Source organism: Serinus canaria, chromosome 6 (genome assembly GCF_022539315.1).
Source record: "Serinus canaria isolate serCan28SL12 chromosome 6, serCan2020, whole genome shotgun sequence".
Taxonomy (NCBI): domain Eukaryota; kingdom Metazoa; phylum Chordata; class Aves; order Passeriformes; family Fringillidae; genus Serinus; species Serinus canaria.
The window spans coordinates 21,534,963-21,557,767 of NC_066320.1; the positions used below are offsets into that span (position 1 = coordinate 21,534,963).

The 22,805-nt window shown below is 40.3% G+C and overlaps 1 protein-coding gene across 5 annotated transcripts in view; it reads right to left on the reverse strand.

Moving 5' to 3' along the window:
• The window catches only part of LCOR (ligand dependent nuclear receptor corepressor), an 83,408-nt gene extending 60,812 nt beyond the window's left edge, over positions 1-22,596 (reverse strand). For 2 of the 5 annotated variants that reach the window (XM_050976324.1, XM_030241491.2), the window contains exon 1: positions 22,488-22,596. In XM_050976324.1, coding sequence (XP_050832281.1) covers positions 22,488-22,584 — 97 coding nt within the window. In that variant the 5' untranslated portion in view covers positions 22,585-22,596. The remainder of the gene's footprint in view (positions 1-22,487) is intronic. The other 3 variants (XM_050976325.1, XM_050976326.1, XM_050976328.1) reach the window with 3 other exon arrangements.
• Positions 22,597-22,805: the final 209 nt, after the last annotated feature.

The window sequence follows — 22,805 nt, forward strand, 5'->3', positions numbered from 1 at the left end:
AAAATAAAAACTGAAGTGGGATTTGCTTTTCAGTATCTCAGTTCAAAGACAGTGCTCTTATTTGTTCTACCTCCAGGTATGGAGTTCCAGCAGGCAACCGGGTACAACTTTCACTGATAAGAAACTGTAAGAACTAGTTAGGAAGTTTACAGATTAGAGAAGTCAAATAGTTCAAGAATGAGAATGCACACTAGCAAAATCAGCATGGACCAAAATACAGAGACCCAAACATTTCTCAGACTTGAGGCTAGTTTTTTTTTTTTTTATTTTTAACTGTATTGAATTACTTATTGCAGCAAAATAAAAACCTTGAAACTCTTTTCCCATTGGAGACAATCTGTCAATCCTTCACTCCCAAGTAAAGGTAAGGTGGCATTCATTAACTACCACTATTTATCTCCATATGCTATGCTCCTAAGGCACAAACTTAAGAACAGCCTTACAGTAGATGAAATTGATCTGCCTGGAAAATGCCTCCCACAGAAAAGATAGGATTTCCAGCAGCATCAATTTTCTACTCCACTTTATTTTATGGCCACAGTAATGCTCGTGTCACAGATCAGGCCAGGTGTGCTACCAGGAACAACTTGCCACAAACAGGTACAGCAGAGGTCCAAGTCAGTCTAAAGCACAGAAGAACCCTCCCTCTCCCACAGAAGCTGTCTATGTGGAAGCACAGGACACCAGTGGCTTTCACCCCAACCTCAAGAGATATTGGCATAGTGCAGAAGCATTAGAGGATGAGTTGAACTGGCTGAGATATGAGCTATATTTCATACTCCACAACTGTCCTGTTTGAAGAGAGTTGCCTTCCCCCAGCAATTCAGTCTTGCCTGACATTGTTCCCTGTCTGCAACACAGTCACCTACTGAAACCACATTAACTGAAATAATTCAAAGCTAAAAATCAGGCCAGAAACAGTAGATACAAGCTGCTCAATCCATTTAAACAAGGACTGCCAGCAGAAAAAGCATTTACCAAACCACAGCTGTGATCTAGAAAACTCCTGCAGTGTGACTCAGTTTCAACTTCTTTACCACAAGAGGTCATTTATACCATGATTCATTACTGAATTAACTCAATACATTATTCTTTTCTTTCAGCTCTCAAGTTATAGATATCCCTTTCACCATCTCTACAGAGATTTTTCAGATCTATTCAAGTAATCAGCAAATGGGAATGAAAACATTATTCTCTTTAGGAAACTAAACATAATTATATCACCAATCATTGAAAATCTGATGACCTTCAATGAACAGACCCATGAAAACTATTGAACATTCCTGAGTTAAGAGGTGAATATACTGAGTTTACCTGTAAGATAAAAATCACCAAGAGCATTTTTACCCTGTTTTTGTGATTGTAAGTCTGTCTGGTATAAAATAAACCTCCACAACAAGCCATTACATAATTGCCTCAATGAACAGTACACCTTGACTCCAGCTAGCTCACAGCATCCTGCAAAATCTTATGGTATGCAGTGATACAACACTATTAAGTCAAGTGATTATTTCACACCAGTGAGTATATCTAAATTCTGATTAAGAAGCTAACAAAAGCAAAGAAAGCTCTAGATCATGGAAAGAAAGCTGAATCATGACTACAGTGAATATGAAGCACACGTGATGTTTTGAGAAGGCTTTCTAGAAAGGCTAGAAAAGTATCCTTAGCCTTTTCAGATGGACAGCTCAGTTCTGTCTCAATAGGAAGGATGATCTAGGTGAAATCAGAAGGTGATACAGGCAGCTACACAAAAATGAAAGAGAAAATGAAAGCAGAACATGGAGTCACAAGTTATACACCTTAAACAAAAACCCTGAAAACAAATCAACACACACAGAGGAGTATCTTAACACTGAAAGACACAAAATTCATACCAGCTACAGAGCATGTTATAGTGACTAATTGATATCACTGAAGTCACACTTGCAAGTATATATCAAGCAAGGCATTATTCCACAAGTCTACAACACAAGGTGCAAACCCAAAGGAAGCAAAACTAAGCCTAACAACCCTCTCCAGCTTTATGGTTGTTTGCACAGCAGTAGTATTAAGAACACAAAGGTACAAAGTAAGCACATGACTACTCTTGCATACAGCAAGAAAGATACAGCTGTATTACTGTTGTTATTCTTGTGTCAACAGAGCCAAATACTAACAGAAATATTCTTAAGCTATCCTTCAGTCACACCTCGGGTTATGCCTATGCACTAAAGAAGCTGCAAGCCCTGATATTCCTCTGGAAACAGAAAAGCATCAGCACAGCTGCTGACAACTTTGTAACAAAATATTACAGCAGAAAAACAATTTGGTGCTGAAATTAACTGCGGGAACTGAAATTGCCAGATGTGATGGAACATTACTCAGTGTAGATGAAGACCAGTAAACCTTTTCTAAAAGAATAACTACACTCAGATGCCAGAAACCCACAGTAAATAGCTGTAAAAAAGCCTGACCTTTGGGGTTTAGTGAAATTTTCCCAAAGAGCAAGTGACAGATAAATCTCTCTCTCACATTTGATGTCACATAATGCCTACCATCATTTCATGCCGCAACTCCTGGAGTCTTACTAACCCTTTAGCCTCAGACACACATCACCAGTTCCGTAAGCTGAGCTCAGACTGCTTAACCATCAGCGTTTCTAGTCACACTTTTGACTGGCAATATAAATTACTACATAAGAACATACGGAAAATTTTTAAAAACAATCATTTTTGCTTGCCTTTTTTCTAGATTGGAACAATTTCCTGGCCTAGTCCATTTACATCAGCAGGAACAAATGGCAGGACCAGGGAGGGACATCTTAAGACAAGACTGCTGAAATCAAGATCTGTCCAACTTAGTTTTCCACTCTCTCAGACTGCCTTTCCTTTATTCAGAATAAAGACAGATATCTGAAATAAATACTGGATCAGAAGCAAAAATCATAGCCAGAAAACATCCCTTGGAATTTGGATGATGCAAAAATAACATGATAGAGAACACAGATTTCACGATGGCCATTCAGGATTTCAAAGTTATTCCCAAGTACCTGTTCTGGGTAGCTACAGTGAATTTGGTGTCTACTGGTATATTTAACAGTGCACTTAACCGAATTATATACATAGTAATTTCAGTTCCTATCATCATCTTTAAATCTTCCTCAAACCAAGCAGTTATGTGCAGCTCTTTGACAGTGCTGTCTTCTCCATCTCATTTATTCCAGACCTTCTGGAATTCCCGAAATATAGCATATGTTATTGGCCTTCTTTAGTCAAATGTTTAATCCACTGTACTTTGGTTGAGGCCACCCTATACCCTCACACATTTGTTTTCAATTTAGTTGAAGTTCTTAGCTTCAAAGCATCATTCCTGATCTGAACTTGAGAGAGGACAGCAGTCCCATACTTCCTGCACATTAAGTTTCTCAATGTCACTGTGTTGCAGCAGAATCTCAGGATATGCTAACAGTTAAACAAATCACAGATTTCTAGTCAAGAACATCAAACTGTTACAAAGACAAAACATCCAAAGATAAAACTTCTACAACAGCCAGTCTTGCTCTAATTTTGCAGTTAGTATCTCAATAAAAAGGTCTCAGTAAACCTGCTACACCTCCCTCAGATCTTTTCAAAGAATGAAGTCACTAGGATGATCAGAAGATCTGAAACCAATTCTTTCATGCTAAGTGAAGAAACACTGGGAGGGCACTCAGCCTTCCAAATCAGAAGTCAGTCCTTTGCTCCAAATCAGAATTAAATTTTCCAGGTAAACTATACACAAATCTTCTCAAACCTGCCCACTCTGTTGTATTGCTAAATTCACCAGAAACTGAAGTATCTGGTACAACCTTTATAAGAAGAAACAATAGAAACCCTTCCCAATTTTGAGTGCTGCTTTGCTAGAGGATTCAGCTTTTAAGATCAGTATCACTGTCCACTTATAATCAAAGCAGCTCTTTTTGTAACTTCTTAATTGTTCTTTCAGAGCAAAATCTCAGAAGTGGATTTCCTAATCCACAGCTAGGAACTGCCAGCAGTACAGACATATAAACAGCAAAGAAATTTGATGCAAACTGAGTTTCTGCAGGCTGCACCCTAATAATCTGATCCTAAGGGATTAAAAGTCTACACTAGCACTAACAACTATTCAGTTTGTTGATGTCTATGATACTTTGTAAATATCTTCCCTTAGGGTAATTTTTTCCCCTACTGAATTCTTCATACATAAGTTTCTCTAAAAGAAAAAGACTATCATGCACAGATAATGAACAAAGTATGGCATAAAGAGGGAACAGTAAATTACTGATGACTGTGTGTGCAAGAAGCATTAATAACTACTTCATGTGAGTGCCCTGCTCCCTACTACCGCCAATCTTATAATATAAGTACTCTGAAAATTATTTCAAATATAGCAAACTTATCAATAAAGTTATCTTTGACACAAGAAATATTTCCAAGTTCAAGGAGTATTAGACTTCTAGAACACATTGTAATGACCATAACAAACTTTCCTATAAAACCACAGCAACAATACCAGAGGTATGAGTGAAGGAAATCAGACACTAAAACAAAATGCAGTGGGGTACTAGAACAAGTGTTGCAGAACAACTTGCACTAGTTCTTCTTTCGCTGAAGTAGCCAAGCTAAAGAACTGCTATTTTACCTGGATTTATTACCCATGTACAGTGCTGAACAGTACCAATTAAAATCCAAGCAGGGAAACTATACCTAATCACTGTAAAATCATAGATGAGAAGGTCAGCAGCAGTTTTAACGAAAGAAATTCAAACCTCATGAAGAGAAGGTTCCTTTCATTTACAGAGGAAAAGGAACAGAAGCACCTTGGAAAATTAAGGCTAGAAAGGAACCTGCAAAATCCACAGCTCCACAATGAACACTGTATTCAGTATCCTAGTGACTTCAGTATTTTAAATACTTATATTAGTGTTCAATAAGTAATTCAATTAAATACAGTAGTAGTTGAACACATGGAACACTCCAAGAGTAGCCAAGTCAAAAACCCAACATTTTTCAAAACAGCACATATTTTAATGCTGACTTTGTCTTTGAATTGCTAATTGCTTCCATACACTTACTTGCACAGAAAACATGCAATACCTCATTTTGCAGTAGAGATACAATCACAAAACACATTTTTAAGGAAACAGCATTATCAAATCTGCAAAACTAGTTTAGCATAGGGTTTACTCTTCCAGACAACTGGCTCCTTACAAGACCCAGAATAATAATATGACCTGCGATGCAGGGAATCAAAGAAGACTTCAGTGTGCAATTTTGGGTTTTGTTAACGCTTATTTGATGCAAATATTTCTATAGATATTTGATTATTTCAGGTATTTAAACATCTCTCTTCGTGCATTCATAAGTCTGAAATTGGTCCTTCATAACTATCTTGGATATAGTCTAAAGATTTTATATGTTCATGGATTAACCTATAGGTAATCTTATTACACAAAGAGCCAACACTTTCAAGAATGAGTGCTAAAGCTGTAACACTAAATAAGCTCATTTAAAAAGCAGCCCTGAAATTCTTTTTACTTCTGCACCCATTTTAAACTCACCAATAAGCACTAGTCAGACTGCAGAATGTTTTTATCAGCAAGCTTCTGAATATGCGTAATGCCAATAAAGTTAATTACATTTAAGAAATAATAGTCTATGTGCAATTAAGATACTGGCAACATTTTAATGCAAAAAAAATATTTAAATATACTAACATCCTAGTCTTGGGATATCCAGTCAAGCTACGCAAAGAGATGTGTTTGTCCCTTGCATACTCCCAAATGTGGAAGTAGGATCAGAAACTGGATCTGGAAGAAAGGGTAAACAGCACGTTAGTTAAATTCACAGAGGATACTATGTTTGGAGATGTTGCAAACATTAGTGAAGACAAATACATAAATGACCCAGAGAAAAAATAAAATTACTTTAGAAACAAAAACACCTCATGAAAAATAACTCCAAACACTCAATGTAGAAGAACCACAAGGATAGCAGAATAAAATGTAAAATGAAAGGAACCTAGAAGCAGCAACAGTGGACAGTCAGCTAAATGTTTGCATTGAAAGACAGTCTGGAGTTGCAGAGGCACCAAACAGAGCAGGGAAATTAAAGTTCTTGCTACACTCTTTGAGCCAGTAACAATAGCCATCTCTCTGCACAATTGCCAGGGACTGAAAAATTCCCCTTCATGCCCAGCAAGTAGAAAGCTCTTCTCAATGGCAAATCAAGTTCTGCAGGAGGTAGGGTTTAATTTTTTTTTAAGCAAAGTTAACATACGGTTAGCATAAGCCTACGCAGCAGGCTCTTCCAGTACTTCTGCTGCTTGTGGCTTTGTGCAGAACAGGAGGAAGCTAAGAAAACGAATCCATTTTTACAGGTGCAACTCAACCTTGCATTGTTCAGATTTATTCCTGTGGTCCTTGAGAAAATAAACTAAAACAGCTAGTTCAACTACTAAAAAGAAAGAATAAAAAAAATCCTTCACCATTTACTTTTTGCCTTAAATTTACTTTTCCCAAGAATGACATCCACTCATCCATCAAGGCAGATGTCAGCACTATCCAGCTTTAATAGCAAAGATAACAGGAGGAAAGCATGGACTCTGCCTTCAGAAAGGCTGCAAGAGACTCCCCACCCACAGCAGACAAATGTAAATGTAAAAGTTACAGTAACCAGCATAATCTTCAAGGATTGTCAAACCTTTGTTTCTAAGAAATATTTCTAGACACAAACTAAGAACCACTTATTCTGATTAATTCCCAAATTAACAAAATAGGCTAATTTTACAGAATTTGTTTCCCTCAGTAACAAGGGTTCCTTGAGGCAATCATGTTGATGGTTTATACTCATAGCAGTCCACAGACAAAAAAAAAAAAACCAAAACCAAACCAAAACAAAACCAACATCCCAAACCAAAACGTTTAACATTTTACCATAAGGCATGTTTGTGCCTATCATGTTGCTGAACATTAGGACAAGCTCCAGCACGGAGACTTATGCTCCAGTTTATGCATCCCATCATCACAAGCAAATAGAAGACTGAAGGTTTTCCCTCCCCTTGACAACTGCTAAGCTATGTGATTTCTGAAATAAGTCATCCTGTGCACATCTTCAGCTGCTGCTTGTGCTGTGATGGCAAGAGCAAAACAGCTTCTACCAGTTTGCCTCATCTTTGACAGAAACTGGTTAGGCCTGCATATTTCAATGGAGATTTAAACAACATGTTGCCAGGTAACCCTCAAGCCAAAGGCACAAGAAACACAGCTTGGGTTTTAAATTAGTTCAAACTATAAAGATACTACAGAACCAAGAATCACATAATCTCATTGAAGAACTCAGTGTATTTCAGGAAGATGCAAGGCTTCAGATGTAACAAAATTAATCTCTGATTTTGCACCAGAGAGTACTAGCAAAGTATCTCTGTAATCTTTTGCCCCTTTTAAAAGATCAGTGCTAGCATGAGGCAAGATTCATAGAGGCAAAGTCCAATCACCTTACAGATTCAAAGTACAGTCTCCGGAGCAGTAGCAACAGCAGGTTTTGCAGCCCTTTTCTTCTCTACTCCATCACTCATTCCTACTCCTACACTGCTAGAAGTTCATGAGACTGCAGAAAGGATAAGTGGTTTTGCACACACACCCCTCACTTCTCTCTTTTTTTTAAGCAGTAACTTCTATAAGTTCACCTTGCATGAGAACGGGTGGTCAAGGTTATGACAAAGGTTTAACTAAGAATCCCAATTCCAATAAGGGCAAAAGTCTAAGTGGCAATACAAGGAGATGACTTAAACAATGCCATTGTGAAAAGCATAGCCAGCACAACACAGAAAACCTCTTTTCAGAAGTAGAAGTGTAGCTGCTGCTTAAAAGTCTGGTAAAGAACAGCATGCAATTACTCCAGTTTGTCAGATGTATAATTGCACTGGACTCCTTGCAAATGAAAACCATGAGAGATGCATGTTACAGAAAAGCTGCTGGAAAATCAACGCCTATTAAAACAGAAAGGATATAGAGTCAACAATATTCCATGGTCCATAGGTTTTGGCACAGTGTGCTGCAGAGAATAGGTGAGACACAGAGGAGCAGGACAGACCCATGCTCCTGTAGGAGAGGCCAGCACACAGATCACCCAGCCCTTATGGAAGGCAATGGGACCCACTGCTGAATGAGCAGACAGGCCTTATCAGAGAGCGGTTCTTACTCCCTCGTGAACGCAGAGCTGGTCTGATACAACCCTGTCACACTTCTTGGTCAACCATCAGGAGATGCTGGCTGATGAATCTCAGATGAACTCAGCACAAGTGCTAACTGCCCTTAGCTCTACCTGCTTTTTCTCCCTAATGACTGTGGTTTGGAAGCAAGCCCTATGACAGTTGTAAACCTTGTCTTAACACAAAATCCCTAAAAACCAAAATCCCGAAAAACCAGTAGTTGTGCTGAATATGCATCCTGACTGGCTGACCACATAAAAAGCCCAGTCCAAACCTATGCATCCCTCTGTGGTAGAGATTGTTTTCACTGAAAATGGAAGATATTGCACTAGACCAAGAATGCTGTGAAGTCTGGTGTAATGAGGGGTTGAGGTCCAGGAGGCTAAAAACCCACCACACCTGCGCTTTGGGAGAACACTGACCCCAAAAAAGCTGTTTCAGCACTGGCCCATCTCCCCAGCTGGCAACACAAACCTAAGATGTAAGGTACTCTAGAAGAGATTGCTGTCAGTTTGTTAAAGCCCAAATATAGATTACCCAAAGAGGTAAAGAGAATCCCTTCCTTTAGGCCAACATTCAAAAACATGTTGACTCTATTTCAAAAGGAGAATTTAGACTACCATTATATCAAAGGAACCAGAGCAAGGAAATACCTATGAGAATGACATCTAGGGGATATAAAGATAGATTCAGCTGGTTTCATCCCTGAAAACCACTTTTTGCTAACTAGTGATGTCCCTGATGTCCCTAATGTCCACTACAGCATCAGTTTCTCTGTAACTTCCTGTTAATTTTACGAAAAACAAGCATATTGGATTAAGATCTTTATCTACTCAAGATTTACTGCAACTTAAGGCACATTGACTAATAAGGCAGCATCAGGAGTAAAATGAGGCTTGCCTGACTCAAGTGCATTAAAGGAGGGTGATAAAAATTAAACAGCAGTAAAGGGCATGTGTATGCAAAATATATGACTCCAAAATATACTGTGCAAAAATTGTTAACTATAAGAAGCAGAGTAAGAAAACACAAAATTCCACAATTCACTTATCCCAAGTCACTAGAAGACAGAATACTGCAAACTGAAGGTTACTGTACTAGGAAAGTTCATTCTGCAGCATGTCTTCAATGTTTTGAAGCTATGATTACTGATCACCTGGTGCTTTAATCCACGATAAATCCACCTCTCCACTGAAAGAGCTGATCCCACTCATACTCCCCACCCCCCCAGATGCTCACTCATCTCGCATTTGCACAGTAACATGACAGGATGGTTCAGGGATCAGTTTCCTGATCCAACCCAGCATGCATTTACACAAAGTGAGGGCAGTGGCACAAAGGGGGTCGTATGATCACCCGTCTCCTGCAGCATTTTAAATCTATATGAGAGTAAAAACTGCTGTGCAACCATGAACTGTGTTTTTTATACAGAAATTCAATTCTACTGCTGTGCATCCCTTGGACATGTATTCTTTTTACCTGTGGTGAAACCAAAATCTTTCCTGAATAATCGTATATACTGGTCAGCATTAAACAACTATACTCTCCCATACTGTTCATTTAGGACAATTGTGATTTCTCAGAAATTATGGTAGGAGTTACTGCCCAAACCTGTACCTGCTCCAAATGTAAAACTAAGTTGCAGTTTGGCAAAGTCTGAAATGTGGACTTGCAGTTTCTTCAAAATCAGGGTGAAATGCTTTATTACAGTTGTTCTAGTATAAGTTCGCATTTATTTTAAAAAGGAAAAAAGTCTACTTAATGTTTCCTATAGCATCTTCTATAACACTGAACATCACTTTTAGAGTATATGAACTATAATCAATACATTTCAATATTTTTCATCAAAACAATAATATTGCAAAGTCACTAATTTCATGCTTTTTCAGAAATCTGACCCTCTAGAAACGTGCTTGATGTCATGCAATATAGTTTAAAAAACAGCATAATGTTTAACTTAATTGTGGACAAAGAATAACTCACAGCAAAAAAGCCAACAGTAATTTTATTAGATATTCTTGAGGACCATATTCTGTTAGGTTCTCTGAATCTTTTTCAGAGGAAATTATCTAAGCACATCCCTATGCCATCCTAACCTTTAACTCTTTAACTGAAAACAGTATGTTTTTAGAATAGCTTTTTCATGGTGATTTCCATTTGACTTTTTAAGCTTAAAACAACAAAACCAAACCCAAACAAAATAAAAAACCCTAAAAAAACAAACAAAAAATCAAAACAAACCCACCAGAACCTGGTTGCCTTCTCCCACCAGTGCCTTCCCAAGCACTGCTCCCTCAAGTTTCACATTGGAACTTTAATAAGCAAAGGGTTCAAATGAATACACTTTTCTCTTTGATGGGAAGATCAGGCAGTTAGTTACCTGAAACTCTTTTTTTCTCTAAAGTGGGAAATATTTTGACCATTCCCCAAAAATGCTTTAAGATGCATTTGGAAGAGTTTAGTCTTAAAGCTCATTATCTCCTCTTCTAAAAGCATTCTTTTTATGCTCATTTATGAAGCATCCTCATTTATGCTAAATCTGGATTTTCAAGAGATCTAGTTTTGAAGATATATTCATTTTCCTTCACTGGTTCCAAGAAGAAAAACTCTTGGGCTATTTCAAGGCTATGATCTCTACCTCCCCTCAAAAGAACTAGGGGAGAAGCCACCTGATTTAAACAATGTCTTACCAAGGAGTTTGAAAGCCAGAGACAAGAACTTTACATGTCATTTTGAAAACAAGAGTAAGCTTATGACTTTCTATGGGGTCATCTGAAGCAAGAGATCAATTTCCTAAGACCACCTGACTCAAGCTGCTTTAGACCCCAGCCCTACATACGTGTGGACTGACAGCAGAGGGTGAGGCAGTCACTGCACTACAGCCAAAGCACATTTACAACTGGCTGCCACGCTGACAGAAAGCAGGAATTAGTCCTCAGGAGAGCCTCACTTGTCACACATAACCACAAGGTGCTCCTGCAGGCACTGGTGTCCTTTCACTGCCACTGAGAACAGACGGTTCCCAGCTCAGAGGCAAGGACATCCCTAACAGGGATTCCTCCACACACCCACATCCACGGCTCTCGTTCTGGCCCACTCACAGCTAAGGTCCCACAGCCTCTGTTCACACTAACCTGCAACTTCTCATTGGAGTCAAGGCTTATTAAACTTTGACTTCACAACCCAGCTTAAAAACAGACCAACTAGAGCTACACCAGCAAAACTACAGGGCAGCAAACCAGTGTTCAGAGCGTGATTTATTTATTTATTAAAGAAATTTTTGACACCATCAACAAAATCTCAAAATTGCACAATAAATTCAGCACTTTTAACCCACCAAGTCTGCTAGTACAACCAACTCAGAAATTAGCTCTCTTTGCTGCTTACCAGCACAATCATGAAGACCCCCCCCCAAGTAGCACCATGGCATGCTGAGAGCAAAGATCTACCTGCCTTAAAGATGAGATGAGAGGATTGCTTATCTCTTTCCTCTAGCTGAATAGGAAATAACTACTCTTCTTCCCTACAACAATGGAAAGCCCTCCAACTTTCAGACACTAGAATCAAGAAGGATATAGGGCTGGGATGCTGAAATGCCCACAAACATGATAAGCAGAAGGTGTCGATTTCTTGGGAAAAAGTGCTTTTGCATAGACTTTTTTTTAAGTAGGTTTAGTAGTTTTAGTCCTGAGGGGAAAAAAGTTTCCAAAAATAACTGCTTACTTTCTGAAGTTTGTGAGGTGTTATCACAAGCACATTTAGGTGCTAAAGTTCATCACCGTGCCAGTAAGTATAGACCAAAGCAGCTGTGATCAACTTTGTGCCTTCCTCTCAAGCACCTCCCATTATATACCAAGCTGAGTAAGGCATTTCCTATCCTAGGGCCAGGAGCAGTCCCTGGGCTACAAGGAGCTGAAAAAATGTAAAGCCCTGTCTACTGTTCTTATTTGGAGCACAAATTCACTTCAAAGTACAAGCAGCAGAAAGATACAAATTCAAGATTAGTCACAGGCAAACAGATGATTTAAGAACAAGAACCAATCTGTCATAGGAAAGGAGCGCAGCCTCCATGGCAAAATCGACTACAGTTCTGCAACATCTTTAACTTAAGAAGTCAAATTTTAATCTATTTTAAAACTGAGTAACTTGTTGAGCAGAGTAACCTCTGAACTCTATTCAATTTTGTACTGTTAGCAGGCTCAAACTGTGACCTCAGCAATGGTTCTAGGAAAAAAAGAGTCAGGTGGACAGTGGCCAGGATGGAGACTATTTGGGTTTTGATACCCGGAACAGCAGTGCACCAAGGGATTAGCAAACAGCTTAGCGTCCATCCTATACTTCAAATGCCTTCTAGTCATTAAAATAAATAAATCCATGTCCTCTTGAGACCCGAAAGGTGGTTTACCTGTTGGTTCAGGGCATCTGCCAATGCACTGCATGGAGACTACATCAGTTTATGCTCAAGCCTGCACATTTAAAGTTCTTTCACAACCGTGTAAGGGAGGAATGCAATGAAATCTTTAGATCTAACACAAACTAGCAGGAGTTTGGCCTTCATAGCAAGATTCTTGGAAGGGAAAATACAGAAGCTCTACATTCACAAAGCGCAGTCCTGTAAACAGACCTACTTAACACCACTCTAACCTTTTTTCAGAAGTCAGCTTTTGAACTGGAATTTTCCAGACTTAGTATCCACCATGACATCCATTTTTGGATAAGATATACTCTTAAATAGCAAAGTAGGAGAAGAGGAAGGAAAGATAAAAATCAGTCCTAATCTAATGGATCACTAAGTATCAACTCATACTCCTTAACACCTAAAGCCACTTTGGAAAGGAAAAATAGCCCTCATTTACAAATCATTTAGAGCAGTAATTTTCAAGTTGTGGAATCCTGAAAAGCATAAAATGCCACACAATTTAAACTATTGGCAATAGCCTTGTTTTTCCACAGTTGCTTCTTGCCAACTTTAGATTGAAAAACACTGTGTTAAGAGAGCTCTGGCAAAATACAGTTCCCTCAATGGTTTAGGCTTGTTCAAGAAATAAATGCAGCATCCCTGCTGAATTCAAAAGATCATAAGCAAAATGGACCCCTGCATGGCCTATGTCAACTGAGCACTAAAGCCACTCATTCCCAAATGACTGTACAGCACTCAAGGAAAGCTGCAGAGGCAAGACCAAGGCACTAGATTTTGTGAGGAATTTACAAAAATACTCCTGTAAGATACAAAAACTAGGTTCTCATAGCATCTTACCATACAGTTACAGATGATTATGTTTTTCTTATTTTGTATGAATGCACAGGATTGACAAGGATGACAGAAAAGTATAAAAAAACCAAGAGAAATGTGTGGGCAGTAGTTAGGCATTTAACCAGAAATACCAAATTTAGTGTTATACTTCATACAATTTTGCCACGAAGTATAAGTTAGAATAAACTAAACATTCATGGGAAATATTTCAGGGAAAAAACTACTTTTTCCCCCATGAAGAGACTTTGACACTTCGTTTTGACAAAGACTCAGTGCACTTGTCTTACACAACACATTCTGCAATATGTTCCCTCACATGTCTTCATCCTTAATCTTGTAATATTTTGAAAGATAGTAAGGTACAGCATGCAGATAACGAATAACCACTAAGGTAACTGGAACTTTCAATTTCCAGTAGAATAAGAGCACAACTTTTCCAAAACTAGCAAGGAACACTCTTCTTACTTACCAAAGAGGACAATTAGATCAAGAAATCATCACTGGTAAAAAAGTGCAGTAGGTTTTTTTTTAAGAACAGTTTTTTACTGCTCATTTGGAAGTGAACACTGTCAGATGGTTTTTTTCTTCATAAGATAAAAGTAAGACCCTTGAGAGAAACCTCAGAATAGAGCTTCTGGTATCATATAAACTTAAGTTTTGCTAATGACTTTAAAATAAGAGAGAAAGCTAGGGATAAGGTAGCCATGCTCCTCCTATTCTGAAGGATGTAAATGGAATCACTGCTTTAAGAAGATTGCTTTTAAGTTTGTTCAGATCAGAAAATGAAATTACCTCCATGGTTTCCTATTCTCTTGCTTTTGCAGAGTGAAATGGAAGTTAAGCATCTACTTCTGCAAAAATTTTCTTTATGCATGTTCTCAGAAACACATCTAAAGTCTGTGATAAAGCATCACCTAGACAGCAGCTCTCATTGTTTTTGTCACAATGACAGACCTTAACACAGGAGATGACCAAACTTCAGTCAAAGGTCTTCTGTAACACTAGCTTATCTTCAGCTTGTTCACATTGAGGACCAAATAACTCCCAAAGGAGGCAAGAAGTAAGCTAGGTTGTTGTTAAAACCAAAGTAAATCCATTTTCTCAATTTAAATATATAGAAATATTTCTCTAGAAGCCTAAGACTACAGGACACAAGGCACAGGCCGAGAGGACTCATCCATCACAAGACTCTCCATCTGAAGTGCACAAGCACAGAACTCCATTACTCTGACTAATCTGCGACAAAGTTTCAAAACTGACCTGCAAGTTAGTCAGCACATTAAGCACAAGCAGACCACCAAAGAGCTTTGTGTACATGAATCTCTGTGGGGAGTTTAACAGCTGCAGGACTAGCCTGTCTTTGCAAGGCTGCAGTCTGAATTTAGAAGTTTATTACACAGGTAACATAGCAAGCTGCCTCCTGTCACACAAACACAAGAGCAAAGGGAACCAAACAGCACATTGCTACAGACTCATTATAGACACCACGACAAGCACAGGAGCCTCAGTGCTAAGAACCAGCCTTGAAGTATTAAGAGCAGGGAACTACAGGCTATGGGCTGAAGCTTTCACATCCTTTTGTAAGGGCAACCAACAAAAAAAGAAATGAAGAAATGAAGAACTATGACTCTTGACTACCTGTTCCTCTTCCTATTCTGGCAGTTAAACCATTTTCAAAACGACCACCACCCCTGCAGCAGCAGAGGGCAAAGGACATCAGATGGACTCACCTCTCCAGTTACATACCGAAACACCTGTATTATAGGTGCATGCAAAAAGCAATCAAAGACAACCAAGAAAGTTTTCATCAGTAAACTCAGCTCAAGAGTTAAGATTGTCTGGTGGCCTCTGATGTCCTTCCACGCTGCTGGATTCAGCTTCTGAAAGCTTCCTTTGTTAATGAATACTAGGCTCTTGTCCAGTCCTCTTTTCTCCCCCTTTACTCCCTCCCATAAAATATCATGGTCCTCAGGGCATAAGGAGCATCCTTTGTCATCCTGCAAGTCTTCCCTGTGCAGCCACTTTGCCACCCCTCCTAGAAAATGCAAGAGGAGTACCACCCTTTCTCCTCTCTGTAAGAACAGTGAAAAAAGCAGATGGAGACATCATCTAGTAGCAATTTTACCATAGGGGAACTGGTATCCCACAGAAATGTTGCAAAACCATAACCTCTACTTCATCTTTTATGTGGCAGCAGCATTGATGTGTAACTTAAATCTCCTACTTAGCTTTGAGAGTTCAATTTTTTGTCAACTCACCATAAAGAGCATGTGATACTACACACAACATACAAGGTGAACTAAATCTGAGGAAAAAGGTAAATGACTTACAGATATCCAGTAAGGCATTCTTCAAGAGAAAAAGAAAGAAGCTGAAGCTCTCATTTCCCAAAATGGCCATACAGATTTATCAGAGAGAAATGAGAAACCCCTGTGGCCTGCAAAGATACAAGGAGAGGAGGGATAAAGCTGCAACTTTATTAAAGAGAAACTGGTTAGGAAAGCAAAGCCCACTGTTCGTAATCAGGGAGAGAGCATGAAGAGGGAGACAGCTTCAATCTTCCTACTTCTGCAATGAACTTGAAGCACACAAAAACTAACACCTACTCTGTGAAAGAAGTATTGTGACAATACCAGTTGAATAGTCCCAACTTCTCACTCTCTGTGCCTCTTCTTCCTCTGCAGATGTTGTAGCCAAAAAAAAAAGATTGTTTTCCAGTCAGGTCTAATAAGGGAACTGATTCACCCAGCTGCTACATATAGTTGTGCTTGAACAGAGGGGACTATTTAAGCCAGTTTAGACAGCACTACTGTCAAACATAACCACAGTCTGTAGCATGGTTGCAAGAAACAAGACACAAACTGGAAGACTCTTTGCCTTTGGAATAGACTATTCTACTCACCTTCCTCCCTCCACAGATGTGACCCCATTGAGTGTTTCAGATGAGCTCTCCTGATCATCTCATTCCCACCTACGATGACTCAGGTTACTGCACCTCACCAGAAGATTAGCTGGTTTTGAAGACTTCCATCAGTTTAGTAAAAATAAGCACTAACACCCCTCTTAGCCAGAGGCAGACCTAAATTGCTCAGCCCATCCCATCCCATCCAACCCTGCACTCAGAAAATCCCAAAAGTTTTGTAATTCTCAGAGAGTTATAAATATCCATCCCAGCAAACTTTGAGAACCAAAGCATCATCCTCTTAAGAGTGAAAACATGTATACATAGAAGGGTGAGGAAGAGGATTGGAACGTCTCCTGTAAAATACTGCAGTAGTGTTTGCTCTGCCCCAACCTGTAAGACAGAGCTAATTTTCTTTAACCCTATTAAATGCTTGTTTTTCCTCAAACCTTGCCTAAACTGACTTCTAGGAAGTATTCTCGTTGTGATTTTACAATAGCAGTGAAAGAACATAAGTTCTCAGACAAAAACAAAGCGAACAAAAACAAGCAAACCCCCAAAAGAGCATAAGGACACATGACAGTACTTGCCTGGATGTACGATAGCCTAAGATGGCAGACTGTTGAGTCACTAAAGTACCATGCAATAAGGACTTAGACAACGGAGCACAGAAATTGGGATTCTTTTATCACCCATTATTAATTAAAGTGCAGTTACTGGATTTCTATACATACCAGCATTTGGACTATCATCAACATATGGTACAAATTGTCAAGAAATGGCTTAAAATTTTGGAACAGTCCTTCAGGTACTCTTTTAAAATGGTACTGTACCACAAAGCTGTAAATCTGTAATATATACAACCCAACATAAATGCTAAATAGATTTTATCTAGGTGGATTTTTTACATGCACGGAATGGATTATCGTAATTAATTCTGGAAGTTCTATTAGAGTGGATGAATTCTGAATGTCATTATTTCTTAGTTAAAAAGTCCAAATGCCTATACTTCCTGCAGGACAAACATATTCCAGAAGGAAACATCCCACCTTGCAATCATTGTTATTACCTCACACAAATTAAAAATGCGTTTTTGTTGAAATGTGAAAAAAAACCCAAATTATTAGGTCTAGTCTATAATTTCATGTCACAGGCATCAGGTGAAAATCACTTTGAGTTATACCATCTTGAGGTAATCAATAATTTTTTGAGTATGCTTTTGATTGGTTGACATCATTCCTGAAAGAACAGAAGTTATTCTCCATGTGCAAGCAGGGAAACAAGGGCAAATCCAGAGTGATCTGTAGTGAATTCAAAGAATTTGAATTTGAAACAAATCAAAATTCATACCCCGCAGTTCAACTTCTACTGTTCTTCAGACACATACCATCCTTCCATGCACATTTAAAGTAAAACTAAAAATCACACTGTAAATTTTACTCCTTCCAACGAAAGATTTTCACTTTAAAATGATAGTTGCCTCAATCTTTTCCTGGCATAACTTTTTAATAAAAGGGTAATTCTCCTTCCCTGTATTCATACTGCCAACAAGCAGAAATGTTAGAACACAGAACAGATCTTCTTGAATGGGCCTTCAGCTACTAAACTGTAAAATTGCTGTACAATGGATTTTTATTAATAGAAGAAACCACAATCTGCAGCTACGTTGCAAGCAGGTTGAGATAAGGCAAACAGTACCACTCACATTTGCTAGGGACAAGGCTAGGGGTATATCTAAAACAAACACCAGTATAGAACAGCCCCACATTTAAACTTTAACTTGCTTTTTATTATTATTTTTCATCAACATCACAGCTATAATAAGCTTTCTCATTTTGGAACAAAGAAATACAATCTGACCTTTGAACTAGAACCACGTTAAACACTTGAAGACTCAAGCCTACTTCCAAAACAAGGTAACACAGCTAACTGTTAGGAAGCAGCAGCTAATTCATATCACACACAGGCTGGAGCTATACAGGAGCCATAATTAAGATAAGAAAAGTAATAAAGATTTCAGAATTATTCAACTGCTATACACCTTCTCTTGATTATTATTATATTCTAACACTTCCTGATGTATCATATTTCTTCCTCAGAATCCACACTTTAATCCTAAGTATCCAAGGTCACAGAAGACCACCACCATACAATGAACTAAACAGAAAGAGATCAGGTACTTAGGTTGCAGTATTTAATCAGCAACAATAACTTTAACAGCTAAACAGCATCTCAATGAAACACTGGCAGAGCTCATGATGAATGGAAATCTTATGAGAATGTTACAGGTTTTCCCTTGAAATCCTCATTTTGCTCCCAAACCTAGGATCACTTCTGAAGGGTAGTGAACCATTCCCTCCCTGCCCCCACACCCCCAACACAGAGCATAATTCAGTCAGGGAGTCTCCAAGAGTACAGCTAATATTTAACAAAGGGCCAAGCATCACAAGCTTGAAGAAATGCATGCGATCCCCTCACACTACTCCAGTGATCATGAAGCACTGCCATGCTGTTAACTGCCTGTATTAAAGGTGTCAGGAGGGTTTCAGAGATCTGTGGGTTATTTTATTCCTCAAACTCCCCACTCCTTGGCAGATCCAATCTCATCAACCATTTCAGATTCAGCAAGTACCTGAACACAAGATGATTAGAGGCTGGGAGAAGGGAAAAAAAAATAAAATCACCACATGCCTTTATGTCTAGGTATCGGCTTTAGACCACTGAAAAAGATGTTAACACTCAAGACTGGTACAGAGAACACACATGTATGTCAGCATCAAATAGTTGTGATCTGGCACATTGTGTCCCGACAAAGTGCTACCAGGCCATCAAGATCCATGCACCAGTCCCAGCTACCCCTGCACTGTGGTTCACAGTCCCATTACAACTCACTGCTAAGAGAGCTTAGACACCCCTTCCCTACACTTCCTTCTACCTCGAGGCCATGGCATGCTGCTCCCTTAATTTCATCACTGATCAACAGAACTGCTCACAGACCTATGTGAGCTCCACCAGCCTCACCATCTCCCTACTCACAGAAAGGGGATGAAATGCGTGGCAATGAAGGAAGGTTTCAGCCAGATCAATTCCCTGAGCTATCTCCCACAAAAGGCCACACTGGGACAACCAAAGATGCAACTTTATGACAGTTCAAGTTTATCTGTAACTCTGGGCCTTGTTGTCGCTCTTTTCTTTTCCACCAGCTTTGCATTCTCACACTCTTCCTCGTACTAGTACTGGTATTTGCTTGACCTGCCAGCCAGTTCTGGGAGCTAGACCAGCAGAAAATTATTCTACTCTCTCCCAAAGATGTTTTCTGCTTGGACAGCTCCCCTGAATTGGCTCCTTGTCGGCAGGTGGTCCATCAGTCCCTCTGTGGTTTTGCTCCCTTAAGAGCACAAGCTTAGTTTGACAAATTGTCGTGAACCCACAGTCCAAAGGAGCATGCAACTGCAGAAGCAAGAAACAAGAGATGAAAATGAATTACTTAAGCCATATTTATTGCCAAATGCACTAGTTCAAACCACAGGTATATTTTTTCTGAATGCCACATGGTGTGGTATTAGAATGACTTTTCATGGAATAATGTTAACACAGAAAATCCCACACACCTCATTTATTTTCAGAACTAAATATGAATGAGTATTTCTGATTACTACAAGAAAAATTTTCACATCCTGATGCATAAATACTGGAAAGTAGAGTGTTTATTACAGGAAAAAATTCTCAAAGACTCCTACAAACAGCCAAGGTGAAACAGAACACTGCATCATTTAACAGTCTACTTCCAAATCTCACGGAATATTGTCAAAATTCACTTAAAAAGATGACAGAGATATATTTAGAGCAAGGAGTTAAGATCACAACATAATTTCAGCTAGAGATCGTGGGCAAGTGTAATAAGCCCTTTATAATTTTATAAAAATATGAAAACAAAAAAGGTAACAATTAACATATTTACATGATCCAACGATTTATGCAAGATTCATAGTAGGAACGAGGCAGGTCCTGAAACCTCATAAAACTCATCAATTTGAAGCTGAAACTATTTACGACATACTGCCATCAAGATAAAAGTCACGGAGCACTGTTACACTTTGGACTTTTTTTAAATGGTTTTGTACTTTACCTCCAAAAAACCCCATTCAATTCTGTGCTTAAAAGCATTCTCAGTACCCTTTGTTAAACACACACAGAGGGACTTTCAGAGAGAGAAGTCTTTTGGAAGAAGAAAACATATCAAATTTAGGTATGAGGAAGAGGTATGCAAGAGATGAGGGGAGGAAGCAACTTCACCAGAAGCCAGCAATTTAAATGGCTTTAGGGAAATGGAACAGGGTGTGTATTAATGGGGGGGGAGGTGGGGTGTTTGTTTTAAGATTTAGCACTTAGGGTTGCTAAGAACTTCAATAACGTAGTGTTTTCCTTGAGTCTGTAGACATAAATTTCTCTCTCTACGCAGGATTTCCCCAAAGAGCAGCACAATGAATAGAGACAATTCTTGCATTTCACCCCAACACAGTATCTTCAACAGCAGCTTTGAAACTTCCTTTTTGGTTTTTTTCTTCCCTCCAAATTTACTCCTCACAGCTATGTTAAACTCCGAGCAGTAGGACAGCTCCACTGGAGCATTCAACGACCCAATGCTAGAGCAGCAGGGACTGAGAGGAAGACAAGATGACATGGTGCAAATAGAGTGTTTAGAAAGGACTAGAACAGCTGAACCTCAGCAGCTTGAGGTAAGAGGAATTGAGAAAGAGATAGAAGTAAAATAAATCTGGTTCAAGCAAACATGGAATAAAATGCAGCAGAGATAGAATCAAAATAAAATCCCACAAACTGAATTTAGAAATATCAATTATTCGTTGGAAAGAAAACCCAACACTTTTATGTAGTGGAAGTTTCTCAGTAACATACTGCCCTTCAGTTGCTCCATATATAAAACAAATTGTTTGAATTAATCTGAAGTTAACAAGCATCTAGAGCACACTTTTGTACTACAGAAATTTAAACATCCAGATGAAGCCAAAAATATATACAGCAGTTACACATCCTGGTGTAACCAAAAATGGTGTTCCAAATCCCTGATAATGAACTGGGATGCTGAGCTAACTGACAATAAGAGGTTTAACTCTGCACACAAGGAACTAAAGTGAATCTGCGACTGTTATGCTGAGCAGCCACTGGCAGATTATGGCCATATCTGCATATTTAAAAATAAAACGAGGATTTGTGCTCAATTAGAAACAGAAGGCCAAACAAGATGAAACATAGCAATGCTCTAGACAGGGATTTTTACGATTACTCTGCAAGTTCACAGTCTACCGTTCTCAAACCTTCTTTCTTTGCACACACTGAATTACTGGCCTAGAGCTGATATTTATGTGAATGTTGGCACCCACAGAAAAGGTTTCAATTTCTTAGCAGGGAAACATAAGAGTGCAAAATCTGTATTTTGAATGGAAAAAGTTACTCGAGATGAAAGGGACTTCCTTTTCAGAACCCCAAACATTCGATTGCAGGGAGACTACCCAACAAGAAACGCGCAAAGGAGAGGAGGAGGAAAAAAAAAAAAAAAAAAAAGGAGGTGGAGGGAGAACAGAAAAGCAATCACACATCCTTTTAACCCCGCGGCCCCGCTCCGGATTCACGGCGACAATCCGGCACCGCGATTCACAACTTTCCGCCTCCCCCGGCGCTCCTCCCGCCGGTTCCCCGGCCTCGCTCCCTCCCGCCTCGCCGGGCCGGGGGCAGGCGGGCCGGCCCCGGCTAGCTCCTGGGCAGTGACAGGCGGGCCGCTCTCCACCGCCGGGCGCGGCCCCGCCGTAAACAAGTTTGAAGGGGCCGCGGCCGGGCCGGGCCGTGCCGAGCGGGGAGGAGCGGGCGCGGCGCTGACAGGGGCCGCACAAAAGGGCAGGGCAGGACCCCCTCCCGGCTCCCCCCTTCGGCGCAGGGCGGGGCCCGGCCCGGCGCGGCGCCTCACGGCGGCAGACGGGGAGGGGGAGCGGGGCGGGCCCGCAGGCCGCGGCGCCGCTCGCCTCACGGCCCCCGCTCCGGCGGAGCCTCCTGCCGCCGCGGGGCCCTGCCCGGCCTCCCCGCCGCGCCGCCGTCCCTCACCTACACAGTGAATGAGCTTGTGTCGCCACGAATCGAGCTGGTGGCGGACGCCGCGCCTCTGGATGGAGCACTGCTGCCGCCCGCACGGGCTCGCCATCTTCTGGGCGGGGGCGGGGCGGGGGCGGTGGCGGCCGGCGGGGCGGGGGGGAGGGAGGGAGGGAGGGCCGCGCGCGCCGCGCTCTGGCACGCCCACTCGCGCTCGGCGCTCTCCCCGCCCCGCGCATGCGCTGCCCGTCCCTCGGCGGCTTGCACGTGCGGCGGTGCCGCTCCCGTGCGCTAGGGGGCGCTGTGCAATCCCGGAGCCTTTCGTGAGGGAGC